This window comes from Melanotaenia boesemani, chromosome 17 (assembly GCF_017639745.1).
Source record: "Melanotaenia boesemani isolate fMelBoe1 chromosome 17, fMelBoe1.pri, whole genome shotgun sequence".
NCBI classification, from domain to species: domain Eukaryota; kingdom Metazoa; phylum Chordata; class Actinopteri; order Atheriniformes; family Melanotaeniidae; genus Melanotaenia; species Melanotaenia boesemani.
In genome coordinates, this window is record NC_055698.1 from 12,978,304 (window position 1) to 13,005,732 (window position 27,429).

At 39.8% G+C, this 27,429-nt stretch overlaps 1 protein-coding gene across 1 annotated transcript; it reads left to right on the forward strand.

The window, feature by feature from the left end:
* Positions 1 to 26,308, forward strand: LOC121628058 (inactive phospholipase C-like protein 2). The gene is made up of 12 exons (XM_041966958.1): positions 1 to 362; positions 11,614 to 11,715; positions 11,895 to 12,044; positions 12,225 to 12,385; positions 12,908 to 13,370; positions 13,499 to 14,722; positions 15,086 to 15,335; positions 15,451 to 15,737; positions 18,365 to 18,568; positions 20,422 to 20,497; positions 24,882 to 24,991; positions 25,164 to 26,308. The coding sequence occupies exons 1-12, from the start codon at positions 132 to 134 to the stop codon at positions 25,338 to 25,340; spliced, it is 3,435 nt and encodes a 1,144-aa protein (XP_041822892.1). The 5' UTR covers positions 1 to 131; the 3' UTR covers positions 25,341 to 26,308.
* The last annotated feature ends 1,121 nt before the right edge of the window (positions 26,309 to 27,429 follow it).

Consider the following 27,429-nt stretch of genomic DNA (forward strand, 5'->3'; position numbering starts at 1 on the left):
CCTCAGCTGCTAACGCGCGGTCGCCGATTGTTCTTCACACGATGGCACGTCCGCGTCCGTGTGCAACGCCGCTGCGTCGGGAGGTCCGCAGCCTTTTATGAGAACTGAGACATCCACAGAAGTGTCAAACCATGGCCGAATTTGGAGCAAGGAAGACCGATCCACCGGTTGCTGGCTGGAAAGCTGCGTCGGGGGAAGCCGGAACAAGCACGGAAACAGAACCCGTGTCAAACGGGAACTGTAGCGTATCAGACACCGTCAGGAGGATCCAAAACGAATCCAGCTGCGAATCCCCAACGTGGGAGAGCACCGGTTCAGAGTCAGCTCCCAAACCGATTCCTCGACGCAGCAGTCTTATCAAGGTAGGGTATTATTTCCAACAGAAGAAATATTCTGGAAAGGCAAATTAGAATCAAACAGCCTGCAACTGTGCAACACATGAGAGAATATAGTACAGAGCAGGAGTTCAGTCATTTCGGTTATAACACAAGGCTAAACGCTTTACAGGAAGGTTCTGCTGTTGACAACTGGGGAAAAACACCTTGAAATAATAATAATAATGATAATAACAATTACAAAACAGTCTGTAGCTATAAAAGCACCTCTGAGTCATATGATGACTTTTTACTCATACGCAGGTCTCCAGCACTGCTGGACACAGTCAACCTCCAACCTGTGTCTCATTGCATGCTGTGGCTGTCAAGCTGCTCAATAAGTCACTTCACCTCACCTCATGTACCGCTTATACTGTTGAGGAAATTGCAAAATCCTTAACAGTCTCACTCATTAGCACTCTAGCTTCAGAGAGAGGAGGAAGAGGAACCAAAGAGCAAAAACACCTGCCACAAACTTCGATTAAAAGGTCTCTCTGCCTACTTTGTCTCGCAGCTTATAGTATCTCTTTCCTGTTAGCCCCACTGTCAGTTCTCACATAGGAACAGATGACAAGCTTATTTGAGCAAAGGTTTTTAATTTTGTACAATTCAGCTTGGTTTTTTCAGTAAAACAGCATTTAAAGCAACACCATATCAATAGCATATAATCAATAAGTCATCTCCTGACTTTGTCCTTTTATGCTTTCAGTCTTGGACATGTAGGAGGTCTTATATTGATCTGTAGCTGCTGCTTGTCTCCAGAGTTGCTGCCTGCAAAGACATGAACATGCCATCATCTGTGTGCAACTGGCAACGACTCAGAAAGCCAGGAAGGCAGCCTGTTGGCCAATTTCCTCACACAGTTCGTATTGCAATATTGCTATTAAGTCATGAGCAGTCAAATCCCTTTCATTAGAAAGTGCACACACACTCACACAGAGGGAGAGAGAGAAAACTGACAAATGTTTTTCACCTCTTTGCCCACACACATTCTCTGCTGCAGCCAGCTTTAACAAGGACGGTTTGAAACTGCTCTGTGTGCTTGAAGTTTTGAAGTCAGAAATAGCACTCCTGGTGTGGATAGTGCTTGAGATGCAGTGCCACGTTTTGATGTGAGGTGTTAAATGACTCCAGAACATCAGTGTTATGACTGGTTTTGCAGGGGAAAGCACACTGTGCACTTCGTATGCTTAGTTTATATTGAGGTAGAAATGAGCATGCCTCGGTGATGTTTGTTTATCACTGAGTGGACTTGTTTGGCCAAGAGCGCTCAGCTTCCAGACAGCAGTGGAGTGCATAGTGCTATTATCATAAATATGCTTGTGTTTGTGGATTTAGATGTTTGGAGCTTAACCATTTAAGAACTATGTTAGGAGTTATGAATCCATCTGTCAACACAAAATCATGTTTTATTGTTTACCAGATTACCCCTTCAGCTAACCTCAGGATTCCACATAACAGGAGTCCGGGCGGTATGTCGGATGGATAAACAGGAAGCATGACATTCCAGACCGGTTTTAACAGGAGCAGGGGGTTTATGTCTAGTGTATGTGTGCTTGTCCTTGCTCCCTTGAGCTGAGTTAATGAGAGTATTTCATTAGTATGTATCTCATGCTGTCCACTGTCCTCTCATTTATTGTCTCCCCCATGTGCATAGCGGAGACACAGTAGGTGTCCATTGAGGGCAGGCTTGATTCAAGTTCATGTAAGATGTAGATAACCATCAGATATCATCTTTCACTTTCTCTTAGATACACACATTCAGCCGATACACACACACCTGTACAGACCTGCCTTCCAGTAAAATGGGGCGGAACAAATATCTGCTTTCCTGTACTCATTAGTCATGCCAACACACACCACAAGGATCTCTGTTGCATGTTATGTGTGTACGTGAGAGTGTTTCCAATGTTCTTTTCTAACTACAAAAGACAAAGAAGTAGCATTCCTGAAATCTCAAACGGTTCCTCTGTTTTGCTCCACTTTTAGATTTGTTTTTATTTGACAGTAGTGGATACAAATCAGACTGTTAGTTTGCAGTCCCTATCTATATTATATAGTATATTAATGTTTGTACTTTCATCAGTGTAAATGTTTGATGGGTGTATGTCTGTGTTTTTCATACTGAGGGAGCAGCATTAGCTAGAGGCGTTAACACAGCTTTGGATGATAGTTGTTTGAGTCAGAGCAGCTTTGAGCACCTCCAGCAGTTCAAATCAGCATCTTTAGTCTGCTTTAAACTGCTTTAAACTGCATGGGCACAGTGCATGGAGAAGATCAACCTACCCACTGATTGTGACAAAACCACAGGAAATACTGCTATTCTAATGTCCAACGTCCTTTATGTGTGAAGTTTGCATGTTCTCTTTGTTCTTGCACGGCCCTCCACTTTCTTTTATAATTACAATGACATGCACTACAGTAGAAGTGGTTATTTTAAATTAACTTTAGGTACAATATGTGTGGTTGCCTGTCTTTGTGTTTATTCATGAAAACATGCCCAGGATGTCCTGCCTCTCGCCTAGAGATTGGACAGGCTTAAAGCTATACTAAACTAAACAGGATAAAATGCTATTGAAGATAAAAGAAAGGATAAATAGAAAATGCAAAAACAATTTAAGAAGGAATCCAACAAAGATTCCAAGAGGTAATCCCATTGTTTTCCATGTTGTCATTCAATCAGCAAAGCACGGACTTAAAAGATGTAAACCCAACTGTATTTGCCCATTTTGTGTTCAGAGGTGTTTCAGAATTTCAATATAATACAATCATAACAGAAAATACTCCTTTTGACACATTTAGCATTATTAATTAGTCCCCTAACAGATATAAACAATATGTCAAAGGAATCACATAACCACGCCAGCAACTCAGGATTGCTTTAATGTGGGAATATTTAAGTGTGATCTCTTAATGGGTGAACATTATCTTGCTTTTTAAAAATATTTCCTTCCAGAATATTCAGCAACTTTTCTTTTAGATGTCTGTTTTCTCATCTTTTCAGTAGCCATGTTGTATCAGAAGACATCCTACTATCAGGGCTGTTCGTCAGTGTCTGTCAGTACTGTTTGCAATTCTAAAAAAATATTTCTAAGTTGGTTCCAGAATTACTTTTATCCTCACTAATCAGTGTTTATTTGATGCCCAGAAGGTTAAAAAAAAGAGGTTTTCTCCATACTTGTGTGAGAAAAGCTTGACTGCAGGGCATTGACACAGATGAATTGACATAGGAATTATTGCTGCTACTTCTCCACAGCCATGACATTGTTGAAAAATGGATGTCTGTTTCTTTAATAGGGAGGGAGTGTTTTAGGCTTTGAGAAGATTTTTTAATTGTATAATTATGTCTTTATGAATCAGAGAGTACTAAAATCTTCCTCGATTCTTTCCCACTTTGCAGAAGAGCGTAAAACTTCTAAATCTTCTCATGTGGGGATTGAGTCTTGATGTCTGGTTGTGAGACAGAATGACTTATAGTTTTATTTAAGCATGAGACAGTTTAATGCTGGTGATCTGGCTGATTTGTCTCATAATAATGATTTGTCTCATTGTATTCCAATGACATTTCCTGCCGATGCCTTGAATAGAAAAAATTGCTCCTACATGTGGCCGTGATTCGATTTGTGTTAGCTATGTGAATGTATAAGTTTATGAATATTATAAGCAGTAGTGATCAACAAAGTCATTACTGAAGCATCTAAGATTGACACTGGCACCTAGAGCAACATCTTCATGCTCTCAGCAGATGCCTGAGTACCTCTTCTTGGGGTCTGTTTGTCCCACTATCTTTGAAAAATTCACCTGTGACGTTTGTCAGCTAAAACTGTGGTTAGCTCTCTGACAAGATGACCTTTTAAAATCAAACCTTTTGCGTGTTTCATTTTGTGTGGTGTGTGAGTTTGATTGTGTGCTTGTTTGCTTGTATGCGTGCACAGGGGACTTCAAAGGTTTAAAGAGTAAAAGAGCATCTGCTGTTCCACTCGCCACAAGTGCAAAGGCTTCTCGTCAGAGAGAGCAGTTGAGACACTGCAAATGTTCACCACATTTTCTGTTCAACATAGTTCCAGTACCCTCAACTGCTTACAGACTGATCTGACCACATAGTGCTTCATCTGCTCTATTTGTTTTTAATGCACTGGCATCTGGAGTACACACACATGCAACCCAGTGGAGATTTACACTGAACATGACATAGTTTTTGATTAGCCTACAGTAATGCAAGATTTTTCTTTCTAAGTTCAACAGCTAAAAATATCTGAAAAGATGTTGCTGTATTTATCAATTAAGATAAAACTCAGAAAGAATTACCTTGAGAAGAAGGAAGAGAGCCTCAGCTTTGCGGTTTCAACCACAGTTGAGAAACCACTTTGACATCACTGTGCAGGAAATGCTAATTATAGCTGTCAGTTATATCTCATGTTGCATAATCCTATCTCTATGAATAGTAAAGTAAGAGGTAAAGCAATTTATTGCTAATTCTTTTAATTTATTTGACTCGGTAATGCAATTAACCTCTAAGTATTAAATGAAGCTCATTGTCTGCACTTCGGTTTTCTACAGTTGCCCTAAAGCTGTCAGTGCAAGATGGCCGTCTAGAGTGCTGTGAAATGACAGATTATGTTTGAAGTCAGGTCTACAGAAGAAGGATTCTGTTGGGTTTGTCTAGACTCTGAAATTATTATATCCTGGCAACAAAAGTATATTTGCAGCTTATACAATTACCATAACAACTGTTGCACATGAAGGCAGCTGCTGTAGACAAATGGGATTTCATGAAGTATTCTTCCGGTAGGCCAGTAGGAGTGGGAGTAAAAAGGCAGTGGAGGAGAATGGGCACATCTTCTTTGTCTCTGCCTTTTATTGTGCATGATTAGAACATTTTTTTCTGTTGTTCATTTGGCCAAGTTAGTCATTTTCTATTTAAATGTGAGGAGTGAATAAGGCAGCTTTAAAGTAAGGGTGTGCTCATTAAAAATGGTTAATGTAATATCTGTGTAGTAAGTTTGGTGAAATTGATATATTGAGGGTACTAGCATTCAACTCAAGGTATCACTCTTCAGATATACTGTAAATCAATGCGAGTATGGCTGTTGATTTGTGGTATTTAAAGATGCAACAGTTTTTTAATTGCATAATGTTGTTTTGTGGATTTTTTATATAAGGGATATACTTTAATATACAAAACACAGTTTTTCTTATACTGTTCATTGCAGCAGGACTAATTGTCACCCTTTGTAAGAACACTTAGTATTAGGTCCTGTCTCTTTAAGGTTCTCCTCCTGAAAGACCCGACCTGCTCTAATTGTGTTATGCAAAGCAGTTTCTCTCTTCTTATGAGATATGCTAAACCAGTAACTAGGTAGGTATTACACAAATATGTTTCAAGATTGTGTTAAAAACAAAGACCACCTAATAGGTGTTTTAGTTGTCTCCAGATTGGGGTCTTCTACTCAAAATAATAAATATTTTTGTTGCAGACTTTTGGTTTTGGAACTTCGGAGACTTTTTATATGCACAAAAAGAAATAAGCCATCATTTAGACTTAAATGGTGACATAGACGAATGTGTCAATGTTGTTGCTATAGTTACCTTCAGAGTAATAGTCAATATCTTGTGCACTGAATAAGAGCAGCAGTTCAGGGGTATTTGCCTAGCTGACATGTTGTCATACTGAATAACTGATGTGACCATATAGCGGTTTATTTTTAAATTTTTTTTTTTTCATTCTTCTCTCTTTTCTTTTTCTTTTCTATTATTTATTTTTGTATATGATCACATTTCAAAATAAATCCCCTCCTTGACCCAGGTGGTGGTGTTCTGCTCCAGGGTAAGAGGCTCATGGAATAAACTATCCCATTAAGCATCAATCATCTTCTGTCACACACACTCATGCACACACACATATACACACATACACAAGGCCACAGGCAAGAGTGTTCACAGTCCCTATAAATTGTCTCTTCTCTATTCTTTATTTTCTCTCACCCAGCAACTGCCTTTTATTCTCTTTCCATCTTAATTAACAAACCAAAAATGCCGCCCACTAATGACCCACATCTCCACTCTGCTAACTCTGAGAAGCTGTAATTACTGATACAAGCTTGTTGCATACAAGCACTCTCATGAATCATTTCATGTATGTAGCTGCTCGAAGGCACCAAACCACGTTGGTGCATTAAAAAACACAGCTCTTTGAGTGACTGCACTAAAGATGCATAGCAACTTCCTTGACTACAGCTAATTTATTTTCTTTATCTCTTTTCTTCCTCAAAGGTGAACTTTGAGTCTAGCCTCTCTGTCATCTTGTGTGTCTTTCTGTGATAACTGTATCTAAGAGTCTGTGCCACCCAGTCTCTCCCATTTCTCTCACTCTCCATTCATCCCTGCATTTGCCCATCTGTTTAATCAGTGTGTCGATGTCCTGCTGTAACAGGAACAAATGTAATCTCATAGTCACACAATCAACCAAATTTATCTGCAGTAATCATTTTTATGGGCAGTTTTCCAACAGCTGAAATAAGTTGTTAGTACTTTTATTTTATTTACACTGCCAGGTCAAAAAACAAAGTTGCCACCAAAAAAAAGGTTACATACTCTAACAGATACTTGAACTGCCTTTTGCTTTGATAACAACACAGATTAACTGTAGTATTGTTTTGATAAGCTCCTGCAATGTCACAAGATTTATTTCTGTTCAGTATACGATCTTTTATGATGGGAGAGTCCAGCCACTGCAAAAAGCCTTCTCCAGCACATTCCAAAGATTCTCAGGTCTGGAATCTGCGGTGGCCAGTACATGTGCGAAAATTTGTCTCATGCTCCCTGAACCACTCTTTTACAATTTGAGCCTGATGAATTGTCATCTTGGAAGAAGAAACGAAGTCCACTGCTGGAATAACTGGTCATTTAGTATATTCAGGTATCAGCTGACCTCATTCTTTGGACACATAATGTTGCTGAACCTGGACCTGCCCAACTGCAGCAACCCCAGATCATAGACTGCCCCCACAGGCTTGTACAGTAGGAACTAGGCATGATGGCTGCTTTGCTTCATCAGCCTCTCTTCTTACCCTGATGTGTTCATCACTCTGGAACAGGGAAAATCTGGACCCATCAGACCACATGACCTTCTTCCATTGCTCCAGAGTCCAGGCTTTATGTTCCCTAGCAAATTGAAACCTTTTTGTTCCCCAGTTAACCTCACTGATTAGTGGTTTTCTTATGACTACACAGCCATTCAGTCCCAATTCCTTGAGTTCCCTTTACATTTGTTCATGTGGAAATGTTCCTACTTTTACTATTAAACATATCCCTGAGTTTTACTGTTGTTTTTCTTTGATTTGATTTCACTGAACGTTTAAGTGATTGTCCATCATGATCATTCAGAATTTTTTCTGATCACATTTCTTCCTGGAAGACGATTGTTTCCCCATCGTCCTTCCAGTTTTAAATAATGCGTTGAACAGTTCTTAACCCAAGTTTAGTAATTTCTGCAATCTCCTCCTCTGCTTGATGCATGCCAGTGATTTGATCCTTCTCAAGCTGACTAACATCTTTTCCACGATCACTTTTCCACATGGTTGTTTAAGAAATGAGAAGCTACACATTGCATCAGTTTTTTGCCAGCTGAAAGATAATCGCCCATGCAGTAATTATCCAATAGGAGGCTCGTACCTATTTATTTAGTTAAATCCAGGGGGTGACTTTTTTAATTCCATGCAGTGTACATTACAATTTTAACTTTAATTGAAGCTGAAAAAAAAATATCACCAATAATTAAATTCCATATGGTCATGTAGAAGCAGTTGCTAGTTATGTCAGACCCATTTTAACTTTTTGAAGTCCAAAATTTGAGGTTATTTTAGTTTGTTGTTTTGATTTTATGTTGTTGGACCCTCTCATCTGAGTGAATATCTTTGTCCAGCAGAAAATAGCAACATAAAACAGTTTGGTACAATTTCCTATGGTGTGTTATACATAATATAAGAATGCCATATTTAAAACCAGAGTCTTACCAATGTGTAACCATTACTGGTTACAGCTGTTCTCCAACCTTTTTTTTTTTTTTTGTTTTTTCACTTCTTGTAGTACGTCATAGTGTTTTTTGAGCAACTTTGAAACACTTTTTACAGGTTACAAACAAGTTTATTTGAAACATCAATCTCCATCTATCATTTAAAATATTTCAATGCATGCAGTCTGAAGAACTGAAAACTGTGTAACTTTTATTGCAATTGTCCATGCAGCAGAAGTATTTAAGTGTTAGCATGCTAGCATGTTACAGGTGGCTAGCTTTTTTAGTAGCTTTTCCAGTAGCTTTGACCAAACAGCCATCAGCCAAAGTTGTTAGCAGCTAGCTTGTAAGCATAGCTATTGGAACATAGCTAGGATGGGTATAAGGTAGATTTGCGCTTTACAATAGCATTACTGTTGTCATAATCAGTTCATAAAAGTTTATATTTTAACCACTTGCTCTAATTGCAGTAGTTTAAACTGTTTGTATCAGCAGTGTATTAACAAAGTGTGTTTCAAGTGTAAAAGTTGGGGTGTTTGGAAAGTTTTCATGCATCATATATTTTTTTTTTTTTTTTTTATCTTTCACTTTCCTATCTGTTGTCACTTGCCTCAGTTCTCAGCGGAGTTACAGGAAACTCTGTGATGGGCTGATGGGCTGTTTCCTGTTTTGAAGCACAGTGGTGGTTTAAGAGACTCATCTTGCTCTGTGTGAGAAAACAAAGTAAGACCTCTGTATTGAAGACATAGGGTACAGAGGTTATGTAAGAAGGGAATTGGAATCTTATCAGGGGATGCAAGCTGAATTTGTTTTGTTTCTTTGTGTGTGCAGCCTTTTAAATCTATTTTGAACATTGTGTCTAGTTTGTGCAGAATAATCAATGTGTTTGCATTTTCCTCAGGTGTTTATCCATTTGTAGGCTAATGTATGCCCTGTTGTTTTAACTTGTCAGGATAATGTATTCAAAGTCCACAATGATGTAGGTAGTGTTTGGTTGTGTGTTTGAACTTTATCTCAGCCTCTATTGGTAATTTATGCCATGGGTCAATAGAGGTGGACATGCAGGACAGTGTACACATCTGATGATAATTAAATCCTGACCTGTCAGGGAGCCTCAGGAAGAATCTTAGTTCTTGCCTGCTTTAAAAACAGCTGGTGACAGTTGAACACCATCGGAGCCATAATTAGTTTTCAGGAAAAGTGTCTGTCGCTTTAGCAAGATTTCTTCCTACATAGTGCATGAATATCATTGGAGATGTCATGTTCTTGTAGTTATTGGGTCTGATGCATCCACAGAGTAACCATTCTCAATAATGTCTTATCCTCAGGTGACAGGTTTACATTGAGGCTAACAATAATCTCCCATGTTTGGCACTACACAAAAAAGAAAAAGGAAAGAGTGAATTATTCCTGATACCATAAACTATTTAATTAGTGGTTATTTATGTGTGTGTGTGTGTGTTTGCCGTGCCTCATTCTGGGAGCAGTGGGGTATTTCCAATAAGCTGATAATAATATTTTAAATTGAGTGTGATTTACAAAATAGAAACCTTGATAAGCTTTAGTGCATTAGTGTCTTTCTAGTTGACTTGGTTAAATGTAGAGTTGTTGTTGAAGCGCTCTACCATGGGAGATATGTTTTTAATGAGCACATAATCAATAACCTTGTTTACAACTTGCCGTTTTGCAGTGATAATGTTTTGCTTGTTTTAAGGGGATGAATTCGACATGATTATTTCTTCTTTCTTTACTTGCAGCTAATTTGGAAAGTGGGCTTGTCCACACCCGCAATCTGTCTCCATCACTCCATCATACCCTAAGGCACTAGGGATATTTTTAGAGCAGATATTTTTTGAGACAGTGTGAATCTCCCTTCACACTGTCTCAAAAACATGTTGCGATTGGAAACACTTCTCAGTCCTAATGAGGTGATTGATTCAGTAAGGATTTGTAATGATGAGGTGCCCTCCCTTCCATCTGATGGGCAACATTTCCATCCTGTCTGAATTATGCTTCCCCTCCTTCACTTGTTCATTCTTTAGATCAAACACAGCTGTGGTCTTTCTTCTCTTTTCTTCTTTCTTTTCTCTTGTAGTCTTTCATGTCTCCCATGTTTATTTCATATGTAGTGCTACAGTTTGTTTTTTTTTCATGACGGATGCAAAGAGCTCTTGAGGTTCATATGAAGTCTTATTAGAATAAAATCTGAGGTATGGTAATAAGTACAGACTAATCATCTGCTGATCAGTGTCCACTATAATCTGCACACTTGTGATCAACTAAACTTTTTAAATATTTCCAACACACTTAATGAAATTGTGGACCAGTTTATTTGGTTTATTTATTTAATGCATCTTCCAGAAAAAAATCTAACTCTTTTGATTGTGGATTTATTAATCAATAACTGTAGATTTGATGACAGATTATTTTAAAATTCAATATTTTCAGGGTTTGGTTGATTGATCATACAAAAGAGAAAATTTGCAGATGTCACTGTGGGTTTTGAGAAGCATCAGTGCATTTTTTAGGCATCAAATTTGGGCAGCCATTGTGTCTTGTTACTGATGTATATTGTTGAGTATGTGGTTGCATTGTAAATGACTCCACTTGGGATTAAATCAGGGGTAATTATGTTTTCCTGCTTATCCTACTTAAACTAACTTAACTTAGCTCTTTGATTTGATTTTATCAGGACAAATATATCTATAATTGAATAACTGCCCACATACTATATGGTCTTATCTGTTAGCATAGTGCTCTTTGTGGGGGTGACATCTAATTTGTCAATAAATCAAATGGATGAGTTGTGATGGTGTGCTCAGATAAACTGATTGAGCCTGCCAGTGTCTTCTTGAAGGGGCAGAATTAGAATGCTGCAGTCTGGTTCTTCTGTCTAGTCAGGTATGATTAATGATGTCGTGGTGAAGGGCAAGGGCAAGCAAAGGCTTTTAGCATGGTATCAGGAAAAACAATAACAGATTGGAAAGAGGAGGCTGTACGTGGTAGACCAAATAATCTGTATGGTTATATAAGCTTGTAGCGTTTAATCCTTTGAGATCTATTGTGAGTTGGAAAAATGTTTGTCATGTTAATGCAAAAAAAAAAAGAAATTTTTTTAGAGTGGTCAGTGCTTGTCTGTCACTGTGATTCTCTTTTGACATGTTTTTTAATGTCCTCTTACATCATCTTCTCTCTCTTTCCCATCCTTGCATCTATCCTGTTCAGGATGGCTCACGTGCTGGTCGAGAGAGGAAGAAGACGGTATCCTTCAGCAGCAGTCTGTCAGAGAAGAAGATCAGCAGTGCTGCCGACTGTATCCACTCGATGGTTCGTCAGCTACCGTGTTTTCCTTTACATACCTGTAGACTAAATATTTAGGGTGTTAAGCATACATTGAGGGTTTCCGGTAGATCAAATTGCTTTTAAGCCTGCAGATATTTAACAGCTTGTTGTTGAGATGAGGTTAGGGTCTGTGGGTGAGATCTTCATCCTTATCATGTTTCTAGGTTGAAGGGAGTGAGCTGAAGAAAATTAGACCCAACTCGCGTGTGTACCAACGATACTACCTTCTGGATGCAGGCCTTCAGGCTCTATGCTGGGAACCATCTAAGAAAGAGTCAGACAAAGCTCGTATTTCTCTTGCCTCTATACGCGAGGTGAGTGTGAGAAAAAAAAATTCTAAATTAGTCAACCCACACAGTTTTTTTGCTACATGAATGAGTCCTTAGAGATATTTACAACCCTCAAGCATATGGAGCACAACAGTTGATTTAGTTTTATTGTATCTGACGTATTTTTTATTTTTTTTTTTCAAATCTTGCGGCCACAAATTCCAGGTACGGACAGGTCGTAACACAGAAACCTTCCGCACAAGCGGCGTTTATGAGCAGATTTCTGAGGACTGTGCTTTCTCCATCATCTATGGTGATATTTATGAAAGCTTGGACCTGGTGGCCAACTCTGCTGAAGTGGCTAACATTTGGATCACTGGCCTGAGGTATGACAATGCAAAGAACTAAGATCAGTTTTACAATATATGCCTGAAAATCACAATGTTTTCCAGAAACCTATTTACACTCATTACTCTTTTTTCTTAAAGCAAAGAACGTCATAGAATCAGAAACATATTAAAATGCATCTCTTTGTTATATAAATAGTAGTGGTTAAACTTCACTTCAGTATTTTAGTCAGGTTAATTCTGTTTATGAGGTGCTCTGATTCACATCAAGGTGAACAGGTAATGACTTAATGTTCTATGTTTTTCACCTTCCTTTTTCTGCAGCATCGATGGTGCTGAAAAAAACTGCGAGAATTTGTTCAGCTAATGTCTTTGTATTGTCCTCTGAGTTTTATTAGTTATAAAAGGCTGTGCCAATAAACGTGATTGGACTTTGAATGAAAGCTTCTGCTGCACTTCTTGTGCTCAGTATTTTAGGTACAGCTCAAAATGTTTTAAATAAAAATGGTATTGTTTCTTACATTGTGTTATTTCAAAACATTGTATCCTGTCTGTCTCTAGGTATCTCATGCAGTATGGAAAACACGCCTTGGACATGCTTGCCAGCAGTCAGGACAGTCTTCGTCTTCGCTGGCTGGAGCGGTTGTTTTCCTCTGTTGCTGATTTGGACAGGAAGAATTACATCGAAGAAGGGATTCCCTTGCAGTCAGCTGTTAAGCTGATACAAAGTGTGAATGCTGGAGTGAGCAGTGGAAAAGTGGAACACAGGTTTAAAGAGCTCCAAAGAGTCAGGGAGAAGATGTGCGGGCTTACAATAGATAATGGATCTGGAGTTAAAGATCACAGCGAAAAGTTTACTGAAAGAACTGAGCAAGTCACCAAACAGGAGTTCATTGAGGTCTTCCATGACTTTTGCACACGTCCAGAGATCTACTTCCTGTTGGTGCAGTTCTCAAGAAACAAAGAGTTCCTGGACGCCGAAGACCTGATGAAGTTTATTGAGGCGGAACAAGGCATGGCTCAAGTGGGTAACAGAAATTAATCTCACACATTTAGGAAACAAGTCAAAGACACATTCATCCCTGTGAACACATGTATGTGTATATGCACATTCTCCTTTATCGCTCAGTCTTTTCTGGCTTTGTCCTTTAGGTGAGTGAGGAAACCAGCTTGAGACTCATCCAGTCTCATGAGCCATCTGAGGAGGGACGGCAGCAGGGATACCTATCACTGGATGGCTTCACCAGCTACCTCACTTCAGCAGAGTGCCACCTCTTTGACCGAGAGCATGCCACTGTTTTCCAGGACATGACTCAGCCTTTGTCCCACTACTACATCAACTCCTCCCACAACACTTACCTCATTGAGGACCAGTTTCGAGGTCCCTCGGATATCACTGGCTACATTCGGGCCCTTAAGATGGGTTGTCGTTGTGTGGAGCTGGACATTTGGGACGGCCCAGATGAGGAACCAGTGGTGTGTACTGGGCACACCCTCTCCCCACCACTGGCCCTGCGGTGTGTGTTAGAAGCAATTGGAAAGTTTGCATTTGTGGCATCTGAGTATCCGTTAATTTTGTGTATTGAAAACCACTGCTCGTTACGCCAGCAGAAAGTGTTTTTGCAATATCTCGTTAGGATATTAGGAGAAAGGCTGTACACAGACCTCCCAGATGAAGAAGCCTTGTATCTACCATCGCCCCATGCTTTAAGGCATCGAATCTTGCTTAAGGGTAAAAGGTTGGGACCAGGTTCTGATGGGGATGACGGGGAGGTAAGCGAGGAGGATGAAGGAGCAGAAATGTGTCAAAGAATAAAACCACTAAATAGTGGCGGAGCTGCACCTGGGGGAACGGAGAAGGATGTGGTGCAGAAAAGTGTCTCTGTTCCATCTGTTGCACAGTCTAGTCCTCCTCATCTTCCTTCCAAACGCTTCCAGCTGTTGAGGGAACTCTCTGACCTAGTAACTCTTTGCCATTCTGTACGCTTCATAGACTTTCAAACATCCTCCAAAAGCCAAAAACCTTGGGAACTGTGCTCCTACCACGAGTCTTTGGCTGTGCGACTTGCTGGCGACAGCCCCGGTGACTTTGTCAACCACAACAAGCATTTCCTGTCACGGGTGTACCCCAGCCCTATGCGTATTGACTCAAGCAACATGAACCCACAGGACCTGTGGAAGTGCGGTTGCCAGATTGTGTCAATGAATTTTCAGACGGCAGGACTCATGATGGACCTGAACACAGCCTGGTTCCGGCAGAATGGAAGCTGTGGTTATGTTTTGCGACCAGCCATCATGCGGCAGGAGGTGTCTTATTTCAGTGCTGACACCAGAGACACGGTGCCTGGGGTGTCTCCACAGCTGCTGCATGTGAAGGTGTGGTAGAATTATGTGTAGACCACAGTGAAACGCATCCCCCTCTAGAGGAAATAAACTTTAAGCATAATTCAGTGTATTGAAACTTTGATCATAGAATTTAAGGGTATCATATCCATGGGTAATACTAAAATCTTCTTATATAGATATAAACTAAACATATAAAAATCTTTATTAATTGTATTTCCTTAAAATAGATCAGGGTTGATTGGTAGCTTCATTCAAACTGAGAACAATATTACAACAAATACTTAATTACTACACAATCAATATCAAATTTATATTAAACTAGTATATTCCCCTGTTATTATGGCTTTGTTTCAAAAGTCAGCAATGTATAAGCAATAGGCATCCTTTTCCCAGGTGATCAGCGGGCAGAATCTGCCAAAGCCCAGAGGCTCTGGGGCCAAAGGAGATGTGGTGGACCCATATGTGTATGTGGAGATTCATGGCATTCCAGCTGACTGCACAGAGCGCCGCACCAGGACTGTGACCCAGAACGGGGACAACCCTATTTTCGATGAGAGCTTTGAGTTCCAGATCAACTTGCCTGAGCTCGCCATGGTTCGTTTTGTGGTGCTGGATGATGATTTCATTGGGGATGAATTCATAGGTATTCTTACAGTTTTTTATAGTATAAATTTATAAAGTGTGGGATGTTGAAATGTTTGAACTACCTTTTATCTTTTATTATACAGGCATTAAATGTAATTTCTCTGCCACTGTAGGTCAGTATACTATACCTCTGGAGTGTCTCCAGCCTGGCTATCGACATGTACCCCTGCAGTCCCTCACAGGAGAAGACCTTCCACACGCCAAGCTGTTTGTGCATGTTGCCCTCACAAATCGACGAGGAGGGGGAAAGCCCCATAAAAGAGGTCTCTCTGTACGGAAGGCTCGAAAGGGGAGGGACTACACAGCTTTGAGGGACTTAGGAGTTCGGGCTGTGGATGAGGTTTTCAAGATGGCTGCTCCTCTATTAAGAGAAGCCACTGACTTGAGGGGAAATATGCAGGTAAGGAAAATATATAAGCAAGAGAGTCTCAAAGTTGGATCCTGATGTTACCTACTGTTGAGTTGTTTTCACACTCACACACACACTCACGCTTTTCTGTCTGTAGAGAGATTTTATTACCATGGTGTGACAGAACAAAGTAAGGACCTGGTTTACTTGTGTAACTCAGTCCAAAGAGTTGTCTTGTCCTGCATCATAGAAGGCAGAATGGTCAGGCTGCTGTGTTGTGCTGAACAAATTTGCTTTGCCAAGAGGAGCTGTTTGGATAAAAGGCTCATCTGGAGACTTCAGTATTATTTTTTATCTTTAATTTGTTTTTGCTTAATTTACATACATATTAATGCTGCACCTAACAAAGGGGACGAGAGGAATGAGAGTAAAAAGAAGAAAAAAAGAGAGTAAAAAGTAGAGATGAGACAAAGATACAAGAGATAAAAAACAACTATGTACAGAAAAAAATAGGACAACCAGCTGCACCACCCATAGAGATACAGAAAACATCTACGACTTCTAACTGAAAACACAGAAGACAATCATCAGGAGAATTTGCAGGAAGACACACTGTAAAAATCATGAAAAACATAAAAACAACCACAACAGCAAAATACATGTGTATGTGTGTGCAAATGACAGTGATAATAAAATTATTGCGCAAATGCAACCACACTCGGTAAGAAGAAGGGTGAGAACAGAGAGGCCCCCAACCACCGGAAAACAAGCAACCACCACAGAGCACATCCAGAAGGAGGCAGAGGAAAGCAGACAGAGCACCCACAGCAATGGAGTACAGGCTACAGAGAACTGGACAGTGGCCCGCCCCCCGAGCACGAGCCAAGAGCTGGACCCAGGGCACTGCGAAACCAAGATCCACCCAGTTCCCCAGGCAGGGGCCCTACCCCAGATGGACCAGGCCGCTCCGGACACCAGCCCACCATGGGTCGGCACTGTATATTTGTGATACTGCCATTTAACAAAATTTGTCCAGACATATAGACAATGTAAATGCCTCCCAAATTTACCTATACCCTTTCACACAGGTATATCTCAAAGTAACAGCAACAGCCATTACACTACTGCAGATGGTAAATATTATATGTTTATGCACCAATCAGAAGTACACCTCTTATGGATGAGTTTGAAATGCACTGAAAAGTAGACTCAGTGTTGCACAAGTACATAAAAGATTCAGTCAGTGACCCTTTGGACTTCCTCATTCCAATCAATACTCGTTGGTGAGTCCACAACTATCTGTAAATCTGATCAGCTCAACTACAAACCTGATTACCTTGGTGCCTGTAATGTTGCATGGTGCCAACACACTCATACTGAAAGCAGACACACCCAAGCCAAACTGCTCAAAAAGCACATAGTAACCAACTGCAGCCGGAAACTCAGAGATTATTTCAGCCTGGGTCTTTTACATTTTCACCTAGGTCTAGTTACAGGGTGGATTAAGCAAATTAGGTCAGCTAAAGCCTATTACTCTCCAACACTCATGTTCAAAGCGTCAGAGCTGCTGTGTTGGTTCCACAACAATCTTCAAAGCAGTCAAATCACGAAGTGCATTAATGTTACACATTTGCGTGGGGTTTTGGGATGTTTTTAATTTGTGAAACAATCAAGGATTAACATCTTTCTGTTCACATTCACTTCTTTTATTTTAGTCAAAATCAGCAATTTCTCCTCATTCATTCTTAAGCAGGACAATAAAGCAGGGGGGATTGCCACCACTGCACTGCACATTGTCTGCTCAGCTTATTGAAGCAGGCATGAATGTCTGAGTATGAGTTTTGTCTTTACAAACAGTAACAACTATTTCTGCAGCATGGCTGATTGAGGCAGGAAGGCAGAAATGAAAGCCTGTTAAACTCAACCAATCAAAAATGTTCAGCTCAGCAACCCCATGAATATTCCAGGCAAACATAAAAGTACTGCCATCACTGCCGCAGCCATTTTTGTGGTAAAAATTCTCACCTTCAACTGCAGTTGGAACGATCGAAGCCTGGGAAAGATTCCCCAACAAGATCCTTGATCCTGGACAACATTCCTGTATTCAAAAGGCATCAATTTTAGACTCAATCTTGTAGGAGATCTAGCTGCTGTTGACAACACAAGGACCCAGTTTTTCCCCAATGACTCACACACAAACTCACAAGCTGAAAGCTGGCCTTGCTATTACGGCATGTAATATAGTAGAAATAGAGGTCATGATATAATAATGCAAGACATGGGTCAGAATCACAGGTTGCTCTTTTTGAGTACTTGGTATTTTTAATGTTTATTTCACATGGGAGTGTTGCTGTTCACATAATCACACAGCTCTTTTTATATTTAGTCCATTATGAACTATGCAAAATCATTGTTATTGTGTAAAAGGTAAGGTTTATGAGTCAAACCACAGCTTAGTCTGTGGCTCATTTGTCATCTTGTGGCAATAAAGCAGTAATTAGATGTTCTATCAGTGTATGTCTCAATTTCTTCCAAACAGCTACAGCTGCACAACAACTGGAAAACAATCAGCACCTGAAAGAAAAGACAAACTGCTCTGGTGCAGGGCTTGGTTTGATTACATGTGTGTATTTGTGTGTATGACAGAAGGTTTCATTTGTCTGCTCTCTTTTTAACAGAACTCGGTAGCAGTGTTCAGGGAGTTGTGTGGAGTGTCCGCTGTGGCTAACCTCATGCAGTGTGTGCTGGCTCTGAGCTCAAGAGTGTCAGGACCAGAGGGGACGCCTTTGCTGCTGTTTGACTTACGGGACAACTACCCTACCCTGGAGCCACAGGGGCCCTTGCCAGATGTCCTTCGCAGAGTCGTCTCCACTTATGAAATGGTGAGGAAAGAATAAATGCTGATATTTTTATTGTGTGTACACTACATTAAACTGCACGCATGGCTGATGATTCTGAAATTCATCAAATGGAAGCAAAGATAAAGCAAAAACAACAAATCCAGTCACCTTCTATTTTCTGACTGCTTTAACAAAAACTGAAAAGCCCAATAAAACTTCCTCTTTAGCCAATATGTGCTGAAGCTCAAAGCGAGCACTAATTGTTATGTAGCAGACAACCACCCCATTTGTTTTAGCCTGAGTCTTGTAAACACGTCATCAACATCCTCATATTGGCCTAAAGTCACTGTGTTTCCACACAAATAAACCACAGACTTTCATTGACCAAGAAGAAAGTTATTTAACAGATTTAATTTATGTAATGATGTCTAAAAATAAACTTTTCCATGAGAAAAAAAAAAAAAAAAACTCCTTTGTGCAAGTAAACACAAAGGCAGGAAGAACTCCTGAGGATAAAAGCAGCCAACTGGTCTGTTAGTTACAGCGGCTCCTCAAGTCAGTCAGTCAGACGTGATGAATCATTTAAGTGGGTGCTCAAATTGTGCCTTAGCGCCAAATTTCTTTATTTCACATTCAGTATACTTCCTTTGGTGTCAGTCTGTGTCCTTGAATGTTCATCCTGTTACCTCTCTCACTCAATAATGTTTTTCAGTTCCTGTCAGAGCTCTCTCCCTCTGGGTCAAGTTGGATTGGGCTGTCCAGAATAAGTGGCTTTTGTGCTGGTCTGGAGCAGCACATAGCAAAATGGTAGCCTGTTGCAGTGGCGAGAAACATGGGATTTTTTTTATTTTCTGCTAATTAAATACCTTTTTTTATTACATTGGGAAGTGGACTTATTGCTATTCCTGAAGAATCTTTTGTGCTGGATGATGGACAGTCAACATGAATGGCCAATTTAGCAAATCTATATAGAGAGCGTATGCAATGTCTGCAGGTGCATTGTGAACGAAGGAAGAATGCATTTAGGTTTTCAGCCGGAGTCGGGCTTCAGCAGAGATAAATGGATTGTTTTCTAGTCTTATTCAGTTTTGATTAATGTTTTGGTACATAATTGTGACACTTTAATTTAGCCACAGCTGTTTGTCACAGCTATGGATCGAGCACGTGAGGCTGCTTATTTGTGCATCGTGGGTCTAAGTGAGACATGCATTTGTGTTTGTGTCCCCAGCCACTTCCATTTCAGCTGAGCAGATCAGGGTTGAAAAAGCTCACCCCAGTGCTGAATACCATTAGCAAAGATTTGAATGCAGCTTATTTAAATGGATTCCACACCTCAATCCTGACATGTGAAAGAAGAGACAGGAAATAGGAATGTGTGTGCACTCTTGAGTGTGTCTTGCTGCACTGATCTTGTTGTAGTGGTGTGCTGTAATTAATCCCTTATTTGTTGAACAGCATTTACTCCCCATAGAGGGGCAGGTCCCAACAGGGTTTGTGAGAGGAAGTTCAGAATTAATAGTCACTGTTCTCATCGTGTGTGTGTTTGAGAGAGAGAGAGAAAGGAAGAGAGAGAGGGTGTGTTGTTTATGTTCATTTACTTAGACAGAGCTGTCCTGTTAGTCTCTATAGGTGCATTCATGTCCATGCATCATATGTATTTTCCTGCTGTGTGAACTCTTGTTGACATTTTTCATATTTGTACAACCAAGAAATGTAATGTTTTACTCTTTTGGGAATAATCTGTTCTCACCCTTTAGTCTGAGTGTGTGGTGTGTTCTTTTACTTCAGAGAATAAACTATTTTCATATGTGCTTAACAGTGTGTGCTTGGTACAAAAAAACAAAATAACAAGATAAGTTGTAGACCTAACAGAATCCCTGTTTTCCTGTCTGCAGATGGTCAACGCAAGCAGAGCTGTGATCGAGCTCTCAGATGGGATCTACAACAGAATCCTGCACATACAGTCAACGGGTGTGTAAATTTGCCTGTGTTTGCATTTCAGTGTGTGTGTATGAGATGCTGCTATGTAAAGCGTGTGTTATGATGTGCATGATGGGTAGAAATCAGGCTATGCCTTTAAACCTAGTCCACTAGTGACAATTCCCATACAGCATCTTCAGCAGAGCTTTATATTTGACCACTTTTATAATTTGCTCCTTTCCTTTCCTTTCCTTTCCTTTCCTTTCCTTTCCTTTCCTTTCCTTTCCTTTCCTTTCCTTTCCTTTCCTTGCCCTCTTTGGATTTTATCTCCTTTCATGTTTTCTGTTTCCTTTTCTACCCACAGTTCCATCTCTTGCAGACATCTGGCTAATCACTGCTGTTAGACTGGTCCGGTTCATCTGTATGTTTTAGATAGAGGAGGTTTAAACTGACACAACTCCCACTGTCAATCACGTCTCTGCCCCTCAAATGAAAGACAAAATATTTGTCCTGCTGATGTAATTTCTATGTTTTTTGGTTTTTTTTTTTGGCAGAGCTTTGTTTACTTCAGCAGGGGCGCTTTGGGTCATCTAACATTAGTCTGCCAGATTGCTGTCCCAGAGGCAATAAACAAACCCCTCAAACCCACCAACAGACTACACACACTGCCCACATCACATTTCTCGCCCAGATTCAGTCTCTGGCTGTCTCCCAGGAGACAGTATGTTTGACATTTAGAAGTGTTAACCGCTGGCTTGGTTAAAAAAATAAAACATTCACAATATCTCTGAATTTTTATGTGTTGGATTTTACAAATAGCAGCTACAGATGTTGTATGCTTTCTTAAAAGTTTAGAGAAAGACCACTTTGGACAGATTTGGTAATATCAGTTTCTTTTTCATCTCTTAAGAATTCTGTGGGTTTAAATGTGTGTCAAATTGCTTTTCGGATACATCTCCTGACAAAAAGAGTGAGTGGAAAAGATTAAACCAAGGAGATTTTGAGATAAACATGAAGTGGAATGATAGTTCGAGGGGAAGATGATGGTTCATCTGGGGCCACTGTCAAAAGTGTGTTTGGCAGAGATGAATGTTGTTAAGAAAACTGCAGACTGTCCCACTCTCACATCCTGGACTTCATTTTGGATTTTTGAGAACATGGTCTAAGGAAGTGATCCATTTGTGGTACATGACTGTGTTTTACAACTAGAAGAAGGCACATTACCACCTTGTAATACATTGTGAATCTTTATTTTGCATCTTGTCACATGTAAATAGTTAGATTTAAAAATGTGATAACTTCGCCCTGAGCAGCCTGCTCAGTGCTCATACATTCATCTGATAAAAGAGCCTAAGGCTTGATCTTCAGAACAAAGTTATTCCTCTGTGTACACAGTAAGGATGGTGATCAAGTGATCCCAAAGCAGAGGTCTACCTTGTTCTAGGAAAAGGGGGTAGACAGCAAGAGGGCATAAATGGGTCACATAGAAGGAAGCATGTATTTGGAAGTCACATCAGGGAAGAGAAAGGAAACTGAGAGGGAAAAAAAGACAAGCGATAGAAATGAGGCAGATAGCTGGAGGCAACGCTGAGCAGAAAACAGAAGCTAGACAGGAGTGCATCAGGTTGTGTTGGTGTGTTCAAGAATTAAGTCACTTACTTTCTAGTGTTTCATGAACAAGGAGCACACTTTCAGTCAGATGCACACAGGTGTTTATTGAGTGTGCTAATGCATGATGTTCATGGGAAATTAATTAAATGGCTACAGCTCTCTGCCTTGCAGACCCCCACCTATAAGAAAAGAAAAAAGAAGAAGCAGAGAAATAGGAGGGTGGGGCATGGAAATTGTGGACAAGTATGCAGGGCAGGTGGGATTACATTAACCTACAACAGGAGGAAGTTTCATTGTCATACAGCTTGCAAATACTTTTGTTTGTAGCTGATCAGGTTTTTAGATACTGTCTTTTTATTCTTCTTTCTTTTAATGAAAAAATAACATTAATGGCAATTTAAATGAGAAGCTGTTTTTCAGCCTTATCTAGTTAAAGGTGTTAAGTATATTTCACTAAAATCCCACTCTGGATTGGTCTTTGTAGTCTAGTGAGAAATCAAACCACTCAGGGCTAAGCAAAAACAAAAAACTTTAAGTGAATGTACAGTTGTTCTTTAAACACTTATTTCTAAGAAGCAATGTCCTCGTCATTTTTAATTCACAGAAAATCATGTCAACAGATTTCATAAGCACTGATTTTCAGTAGGAGATAAATTATTTAATAGCTGACAGAGTATAATACAGCGAGTGTACTATCTCCAGAGTTGGGAAGGAGATGTGGGAAGTACCAATAAATGATGGCCTGCTTCAAAAAGACCAAAGAAAAAGATTTTATGTATGTACAATTAAATAATTATTAAATAAGTCAATAAAACACAAAGCCCACACATGGGAGCAAACTTTTTTTTAGTTCAATAAATGGTAATCTAGGCCCAAGAAGCAAAAAACAAGAAAAAAATCAACTGTAAGTTTAAGTAACTACACTCAAAAGTATCCCACTTCCAGCAGAAAGGAACAGTGCATCGCTCTTCCTTTAAAAGGGAGTAGAGACACAAACCTTGACCATAAAAAAAAGCAAAAGCAAAAAGCACACATGCACCTTGCACACTGATGGCCCTCTGGCGCTGGTTGCAGAGCGTCTTCCAGCTTTTTTACTTTGCTTCTAAGTGTAAACACTCCTTTCAGCTGGACAGAGAAAATACCGTACCTGAAGCCACATTGTGGCACATAACAGTTAGCCTGTGACTTATCAAACCTCTGACAATGAAGACACTTTTCCTGAAAAGACGTTGTGATCTACATAATTAATGCTCTGTTCAACCTATTAGACAAAATTCATTTAAAGTTTGTACAATCGATACGACTTGCTGTGAGCTGAGCAATACAATTAGACTTTTAAGGCTAATACTTATTGGAGAATTATGGAAATCATGTGGGAAAATCGTGTAGTATAAAGAAGTTCACACACTAGGAATATCTTTCCTAACAAGGGGTCTGTTGCCACGGCATAAGAAACTTTGTGTGTGAATTAATTCCCCCTTTTATCAACCTCAGATGATCAGCTGCTTTCCTCACGTGGCCTCAGGTTACACAGTGCTGAGAGTCACATCAGGAAGTGCACAGTAGATTACACAGCTGCAATATACCGGTTGTCTTTTGGGGACATTGGAAAAAAACTTCCCTGTCCCTGTCTCAGCTGCTCACAGTTCAGATGAAGGGCAGGAAGGGAAGGTGTTCTGATGAGCACTACATCCTGATTCACTGGCCTTGGAGGTTATTTGGCCTTTGGGTGAGGACGTGATTAGTTTGTGTGTGTGTGTGTGTGTGTGTGTGTGTGTGTGTGCAGGCTGTCCTGGTATTGGCTGGAAGATATTGCTCCCTCGACTGGCTTCGTTTAGCAGGGAATAGACACGCACAAACACTACATTGGCACGTAGGCTTCAAGTTGCCTAGCAACCAAGCATTAAAGATTATTATTCAAGTAACTTATGTAGGTGTATGTGAATGCGGAGAAGGAATATGTGTGCAGGTGTGCATGTTTCCAGTCATTTACTGTCAGAAAGGAATAATGTGCAAGGAATTATACTTGCATCTAATCTGTTTACTCCTCCGTGTGTGTGAATGGTCCACAACTTGGCATGTAAGGTTCTCATTGATGGCTCGCAGTGATGTTTGCCCCGTGTTAACCCACTTCCGGGTTTCCATGGTAACTGTGGGACAATGGCCCGGGGCAGCCAAAGAAATCAGACACACAACACAACTCACTGCACAAACTCTAACTAGCTGCTGGCTTAACTTGCATGACACAGTCTTGCTTTATTTATGAAGATTTTTTTCATCTATCTCTCAGATTCTTCATTCATTCATTCCTTCCATTTTTCATTTGCATTTATAGGCTTTTTTTCATCTTTGTGAAATCTGCTACTTGTAGCTCGGCTAAAATGGCAAAAAGTTTCAATATTGCAATGGTTTGAAGTCATGTACCTTTCAACTTAAGGTTTGTAAAGACTTGTATATTGAGTATGAGTATGTTTAGCCCAAACCAAAGCCCCATTTTGGATATAATTTCAGCTTGTTTCTAGCTAGCAAGCAGACAAACCATTCCACAGCCTTGCAAGACTCTGGGCTATATGCTAAAATCAGTATGCTAAATGCTTATAAAAAATTGTATGCAGATCTTTAGCCGATGCAAACCAATGTCACCCTATTAATTTACCCTCGAAACCATGTTAGCATGGGAGCATTTATAAAATAAAAAGGTAATTTTACGTTAGAATAGATAACCAGTTAGCCTGTTTAGCTCTACTGTGGTGCTCCTTCAGTTCTTAAGCAAAGCTTCTGAATAACAGTATGTATTTACTGTGGTTGTGTTCTTCTGCTCTAGCCATGGAGTTTCATGAAAAACTGCAAAGCTTGGCAGTGAAGGAAGGGCTGAAAGGTTCCAAGATTAGTCGAGCACTGGAGAGTTTTAGCTGGAACATCACCATCCTTAAGGTCAGTAACTCACTCATACACTTTTAAAAAGCCTTAAGGTTAGATTAATACAACAAATTGTGGCTTCTAGCTAGTTACCCACCTTTTTACTCTATTTACGTTCCCTTATTCTACTTCTACCCTTCATTTCACTCTGTTCCTTCCTCGTTTCCCTTCATTCCTGCCACTCCAGGGCCAGGCTGACTTGCTGAAACATGCAAAGGCAGAAGTCCAGGAGAACATGAAACAGGTGCATGATGCTGCTCTGACTGGAAACCTCACTAAGGAAAGGGTAGGATTAAGCAGAGTCCGCTCACAAACACGACGAGGTCAGGATGACAACATGAGCGCCAGAGGTACCTCAGCATAGCAAGCGGATGACTGGTTTGCCATCATAGCTGCTGTGACAAACTCTTCTTGTATCATCACTTCTTTTTTTCCTCACACTCCCAGGGCTAAGGGAGCATTACTGTAACCACAGTCTTAGAAAGACAGATCGAAGTGTTGCTGAATGTGAAAAGCTTGAAAACGCAGCCTCTGGACCTTTGAACTGTGATGCATTGCTGGTAATGAATGCAAGTAAATGGGATGCTGGAGAGATGAATGTAGTTAGGATTTGAAGCCAAGGTTCAGCTGTTTTAAACTGTAAATACACCAAATGTTTAGGATTTACTTTTTACGTGCAATGTTTTTGGGGTTTCAGAGGTTTGAGGAAGAAAGGAAAAAAACTAAAGTTTTTATTGGCTAAAAGGTCTGGTTAACTGAAAAATCTGTCAATCTTCACTCAAGGCTAAGAACAAGTTGCAGGACTTTTTGCTTGTATGTTTAAAGAAAACTTCTCAATGTCAATGAATGTTTGATGTCTCCTGCCATTATTTCGTGGACTAGTGCAACCTCTATCTGTCTCCCCACTTTGTTTTTGTTTTTTATATATAAAGGATCTCTCAGTCCTTGATTGTTGCCTCCTCACCCAGTTGCCATGAGATTGTTGATCTTGCTCCAAAGTCCCACATTATCTCCCTACATATTGTCTCACAAACAGTATTCTATATTTTTGTATTTTCCTGAAACTCTTGTGCTAATTACAGCACTGTCACCTGCCATACTGATCACTGGTGTTGATGTCTGCCTCTAGGGAACTTATACTGTTACTGCTGAAAGTGCTTACTTTACGTGCAAAACACTGTACAGTATTTTAATATGTAGTTCTACCCTTTTCCTGTAAAGAATATTTTACATAAGTTATTGATGCTGAATGAAAAGAAAGCATTCCAGGTTCATATAGTTGATGAGGCTCAACCAGCAAGTCAAGATGGAAATAAAGACATTTTTAAATGACTGATGTTCATGTTTTTTTTTTTTTGTTTTTATACTTTTTCAGCAAAGCTATCCATCCATCTTCTATACCACTTAGTCCAATTCAGGATTACAGAGTAGCTGGAGTCTATCCTACCAATTATCAGGCAAGAGGTAGGGTACAATCTGGACAAGTCATCAGCTGCACACTCATTCCTCAGGAGAATTTAGAGTGACCAATTACCCTAACATACATGTCTCTGGATAGCGGGAGGATGCCGGAGTAACCGGGAGAACCCATGCAAACACAAGGAGAACATACAAAAAAAATAAATACACACACACATATATGTATATATATATAATTAATTATAATTAATTAATCTCGATTAGTTGCATAACAATATTTGCTCCAAAAATTGTTGTATTGTAAACTCAAGCTCTAATACTGTCTGGAAAAATGCATTTATAATTGCACATCAATTTAATAACATTGCGATTCCAAACAATAGAAAAAGAAATAGAAAAGAATCCCTGGCCTAAAATGAACAGACCTAAAGTTGAAGTGTCATTTTAAGTGCTTACACTAGTAACTCTTGCTGTTCTACAATTAAAAGTCTACTACATGTTACAGTACTTTTAACTTTGAAATGTTTTTGTCCACACTTTTCATTAATAAGCATTTATATCTGACGGTTAATCAGGGCGTGATCAGCCAGCTTCAGCTTTACGTGTTCATTTTCAGTCTGGTCATAGAGTAGAGGTAAACGTCTCCTGCTCTGACTGCAGCTGGGTGCTAATGGATGGGGGCGGGGCCTAGGGAAGCACTGCTCTTTGAGAAGGAGTAAACTATATGTGCTTTCATGTCAGTTTCCAAAAGTCTCCAATATGTGTTAATTATTTTTGTAATTAATTTATCATAATTAACGTGTTAAAGTCCCACCCCCAATATGTATCTATACACACACACACACATATATATATATATATATATATACACACACACCCCTTAGCTACACATGTCAGATGGAGACATTCGTGCTGTATAAGGGATGCAGACATATGGCTCTTTGCAGATAAATCTGTGCAGTAGATAAAAGACTAATATAGTCTCATCTGGGATGAAAATCAGTTTCAGTGAGCTGAATGTTTAAAGGTCTTGC

Bases quoted from the DNA above. Each gene is read 5' to 3' on its own strand.
- LOC121628058 (XM_041966958.1), top strand. From the start codon at position 132: ATGGCCGAATTTGGAGCAAGGAAGACCGATCCACCGGTTGCTGGCTGG. The intron at 12,045-12,224 runs GTGAGTGTGAGA...CACAAATTCCAG, and splicing joins CTCTTGCCTCTATACGCGAG to GTACGGACAGGTCGTAACAC. The intron at 24,992-25,163 runs GTCAGTAACTCA...CTGCCACTCCAG, and splicing joins GGAACATCACCATCCTTAAG to GGCCAGGCTGACTTGCTGAA.